Source organism: Ruditapes philippinarum, unplaced genomic scaffold (genome assembly GCF_026571515.1).
Source record: "Ruditapes philippinarum isolate M1 unplaced genomic scaffold, ASM2657151v2 ctg3027_1_1_1_1, whole genome shotgun sequence".
NCBI classification, from domain to species: domain Eukaryota; kingdom Metazoa; phylum Mollusca; class Bivalvia; order Venerida; family Veneridae; genus Ruditapes; species Ruditapes philippinarum.
Window position 1 is genome coordinate 30,063 of NW_026867130.1, and position 5,577 is coordinate 35,639.

At 35.1% G+C, this 5,577-nt stretch overlaps 1 protein-coding gene across 1 annotated transcript; it reads left to right on the plus strand.

The window, feature by feature from the left end:
• The first annotated feature begins 267 nt into the window (after window positions 1-267).
• Window positions 268-1,437, plus strand: LOC132734937 (uncharacterized protein K02A2.6-like). Its single transcript, XM_060721823.1, has one exon. It carries the CDS (start codon window positions 268-270, stop codon window positions 1,435-1,437), a length of 1,170 nt encoding a protein of 389 aa, XP_060577806.1.
• The last annotated feature ends 4,140 nt before the right edge of the window (window positions 1,438-5,577 follow it).

Sequence of the window (5,577 nt, forward strand, 5' to 3'; positions counted from 1 at the left end):
CCTATTAGCTCAATCATGTTGAAAAGTTTGTCTGCATGTCCACCGAGACTTCAAAGAATGCGGTTACAGTTATCAAAAATATGACCTTGACGTACGCCACGTTCCTGGAAAACAAGTACCAATCAGTGACTTACTTTCTAGACAACCGCTTCCAGAGACATTACAATTAGAGGTCTCGACTTACATGTACATACAGTGTTGAAAGGGTTACACATAACCGATAACAGACTGGAATCAATCAGGCATGAAACTCAAAATGACACGAACATGCAGCTTCTGAAGAGAACTATTATTGACGGATGGCCAGTTTCACGTGCAGACTGTAAACAAGAAATAATTGAGTTCTGGAACCACAGGGACGAATTGTCGTCTGTAAATGACCTTATATTCAGAGGGCAGAGAATCGTCATACCTGTCTCTGCAAGAAAACAGGTGATTGAATCAGTGCACCAAGGTCACATGGGTGTAGAAAAATGTTTACAAAGGGCTAAAGACGTAATGTTTTGGCCTGGTATGACAAAAGAAATCACAAATCATGTTTTAAAATGTGCTTTATGTCAAAAGTACAGGTATTCCAACGCAAAAGAACCATTAACTCCCCACGACGTGCCGGACCGACCTTGGCAAAACATTGCCGCTGATCTCTTCTCCTTTGACAGTAAGGACTACTTGCTGACTGTAGACTACTATAGTAGATACTTTGAGGTAGATGCTCTACCTAACACGCAAAGCATTACTATAATTAGAAAGCTAAAAATTCACTTACCAAGGTATGGCATTTGTGACAAACTTGTCACTGATAATGGGCCACAATTCTCTTCTGAAATATTTTCAGATTTTGCAAAAGATTGGGGGTTTTCCCACATAACATCCAGCCCACTCCGCCCAAACAGTAATGGATTGGCCGAAAGAACAGTGTCGATTATTAAACGGATATTCAGGAAAGCTCAGGAGAGTAACCGAGATCCTTATCTCGCGATACTTGAGTACAGAAACACCCCTCTTGAATGTGGCTTCTCCCCAAATCAATTACTAATGGGTAGAAGAACTAAATCTATTCTACCTACCACAAATTCTCAGTTACAACCCAAAACAGTAAATTGTAAACAGGTACGCGAAAAGATGCAAAAAATAAAGCAGAAACAAAAAAGTTGCTATGATAAAACATCAAAGCAACTACCCCTTCTTACACTTAATGAGTATGTCCGCATCAAGGTCAACAAAACATGGGAACCAGCAAAAGTGATAAAAATTCACAATGACCGATCCTTCTCTGTAATAACTCATGCAGGTGGCATTTACCGCAGAAATAGGCGAATGCTTAATAAAACTGAAGAAACTTTCCCAGAAATTCAGGAATTTTCCCCAAACATTTTGGCTAATAACCCTATCACTCCCTCAATTAATGGAAAAATTTCAGAATCACACAGATGCTGACCACTCATTGACCTCCAATAAGCCCAGCCCAATTGACGACTATTATCACACACGATCAGGCAGGGAAGTGAAATTGAACAAACGATATTATAATGAGAACATGGTGAACAATTAAAAAATATATATACTGAGTGTTTTACTAAGAAAACATCACAAACAAAAATTAAACCATAAGGAAAAAATATATAAACTGGAATAAACACATACATTGTTTGATAAACATATATTGTTTATATAAACTGATTAATTATTTAATTGATATTTAAACATGTGTTATTCTAACGTTATTTTTAAATTGAACCATATTCCTTTATGATTTATTAACATGTGGATACCATTCAGCTATGCATTTAAAAAGAGGGAAATGTAATGATATTGAGTTATTTTATATTCATATGACCTTTAACCTTAATACTCATTTCTGTAAATTTCCACTGACCACGTTGTGCCTGTAGAATGTTATATCCTGGGAGATTTCCCGCCAATGCATCAGTCCAGATAATAAAACTGACTAGAACACACTTGTGTCTTTTCTCTTATTATATTCACATTTGTGAATCGCATGGACCAACTTTAATAGTATATAAGATATTCAAAGAATATTACACATATGTGTAACGTATGATCAACAGCACACTTGTGTAATTGTCCCTCATTATGTTATCGCTATTAGCGAAGACCCCTCTTAAGGTATCTGTTCACACTTAGTAAAAATATGACACTGGTTATATTACCATGTTGATCATGTTGAGCATAATTGTTTATTATACAATAATTATAATATCTATTTTAATAAAAAAAATACAGATTTTTTGAATATTGTTTTCTTTTCTTTTTTGTGTTTTATGTGCTATTTCAATACTGAGATTTTACGTTTTCTACCCTTTTTTTATTAAATTGTAAAATAGATTTTAAGAATTAAATTGTCATATTGACCGATGATTATAAGTCAAAACTTAAGTGGAAAAAGTCAGTAAATTATGGTAAATCTTTCAAAATATAATATTGCTTATTCTTAAACAATGTACATGTACATTTGTATTTTTCTTTATTATTTTTTAAATTGGAATAATTCATATAATCTAATTTGTAACTTTGAAAATTCCTCGGCATCTTTACTAAACACGAATAACAAATTAAATAAAATGTTTCAAAGTTGATAGTGTCATATTAATACCATAAAAATGTACCTTTTTTCTCAATGATTGTACATATTTATTGTTTTTATCTCATATAGATAAAATGAAACATGCTATTGTTGTTGTTGTTTTTTCGAATTACGTTTATGTATAATAATAATCAATAAATTTTAGAGTTTATCTGTGTTTATTAATTATTGTAACCAAACTAAGTGACAAACATTCGTTTTGGAAAATATTTGTTCTGTTCTGTAACGATATCAAACATCTACTCCAAATCCGGGAGAGACCGGACAATAAACGTGTGATACTATTCGCCGGTCACTAGTAAATCCCGGTCAAAATAGACCGTGAGAGACCGGGATGTTCCGATAGGAGTACATCCCTCTATAAATAGATTTTTTCGGAACAATTCATCATTCTATTTAAAGCTTTCGGATACATGTACAACAATAACGTACTATGAACTACAAAATGATGAATAAAAAAACCCCGAAGAGCGCGATTTATTGACGGAAAAGGTTATTTCATTTGAAAATGTTTGCATTGCGAAATTCTCCAGTTCGCTATTCATTGTACATATCGCGACATTTCACTTTTAATTAATAATCAAGCAGTCTCATACCGATCGGAATGATCGGCTTTTATTATGACAGACTAAAAGGCTCGAGAAGTTGCTGTCGCCCTTTCACAAAATCTGATTTCATCCAACACATAAACCCCCTTAAGGGCCCCACAGATTAGGAACGCAGCGGTCAGCGGCCAGGTTAGTCATTACGAGGCTTCAACGGTTAAGGTTAGACGTATATACAAACTCAGAGAAAAGAAAATCAATTAAACTAATAATCAAAACTAATTAATAATCTTAGGATTTCGGATTTAGTGGTCATTTTAGATATTTGTGTAATTCGAGGTTTTGGAATTATGGAAGAAGAAGATCAGGTAGGATTTTTAAAAAATATTAACCTTTAATTGAATGACAAGAATTGTATGTTGTACAAAATTATTTTTGATGAAATGGATATCACATTTCTCAAATATATGCTATGAAATTTTACAAAAATTGAATTACTTGCTGAAATGGATACCACGTTTCGCAAGTTAAAGTTATTATATTAAGTGTAATAACTATAATGCTTCGACAATGTATGAAGAGAATATTATATCACAATACTTGCTGAAATGGATACCACGTTTCGCAAGTTTAAATTATTATATTAAGTGTAATAACTATAATGCTTCGACAATGTATGAAGAGAATATCACAATTCTTGCCGAAATGGATACCACGTTTCGCAAGTTTAAATCATTATATAAAGTCGAATAAATATAATGCATTGCCAGTTTATGGATGGATATACGTCCACTGGTTGTTTTAGCAAGAAAGCTAAATGGAAAATTTGAAATTATAAGTTTATTGGTTACGTACAGGAATTATATCATTATATAAATATCTGAGATTTCTCATACAGTCCCACTTTCTTTCCAGTCTATATTGGCACCATGCCAGGGCGGAAATGACGTAGATAGGGACCACACAAACATTTTTGAACGTTTGTCGGAAATGGGAAACAGTACCATTACATCGGAGCCAGGTGCAAAACAGCTTGCAGCATCACTGCAAACGCTCACCGAAACCATGACAACAATGAAACGGGACCTTGATTTATTGCGCAGTGGCAACTCTGACCAATCGGGAGGTAGTACTGCAAAGCGATCCCGGATTTCTCCTGAAAGAGACTTGCAGAGTGCTTGCACGTCAGATGATGATGAATTGATAAATAATTACTTAGAAGAGAATAATGCAGAGGCCCCGGAAGGGGACACAATGGAATGGTTTGATATAGATGATTTTTTTGAAGGAAATGAAGAGACAGGAGAAGAACTTTCAAAAGATTTGGCATCTTTGGCTAACAAAGTCTTAAGAGCCAAACCAAAGGAGGATAAAGCCAAATCATTGGCATTAAAACACAAACGTCCTTGCAATGTGGAAAATCTTCAAGTTCCGAAAGTTGAAGAACACTTATGGCGACAATTAAAACGCGACACGAAGGCGTTCGATTATGCTATGCAAAGAATGCAGGGTTCGATATGCCAGGCTGTAGTTCCCGTACTTAAACTTATGCAAAAAATGAAGACGGAATCTGTATCGTCAGAATTACGGGAGCTAACAGGGGACACTTTCAAGATGCTGGCGCAAACCGTAGTCCATTCAAACGATGCACGGATGGAAAAAATTAAGAGAGATCTGTTACCGGCGTATCGACCCTTGTGTACAAACAAACCATCTGCGACGAAATTATTTGGGGACAGTTTACAAGAGGACATAAAAAACTTACGAGAATCAAAAACCAATTTAACAACAACAGCATCTACCAAGAAGTCTTTTTTACACAAACGGGGAGGGGCACATGCACAGAATTACCAAACATACAACAACCGAAGCAATCAGGGACCCATGGCCTTCTCCCCGAGAACAAACAAATTCCAGTCACCCCCGAGGAATCAACACATTGCAAAGAGGGGCAAACCTATGCGGAAGTAATTAATGTAAGTGGATTAACAATTCGGTTGCAAAATACGATACACAATTTCAAAGCGGGTAAAACAGCTGATAATATGTCTTTTTGGGAGACACTTACGACAGATGATTGGATTTTAAACACTATTAAGGGCTGCAGTGCCGAAATAACAGAAAAACCTAAACAAATTTTAATTCCGACTCCAATAAAATTTTCAAAAGACGAAACAGAGAAAATACGAAATGAACTAAATCGGTTTTTAAAATGCGGCATTATCGAACAGGCACCAAGCAATACGCGTAACGAATTTATTTCTAACATTTTTATTAGACCAAAGAAAGACGGACGCGTGCGTATTATATTGAATCTCCGACAATTTAATGAACGGTATGTTAGCAAACTTCATTTTAAAATGGAATCATTGAGATCGGCAGTTAATGCTATGCGGAAAGACGGTTATATGGCTTCAATTGACATTT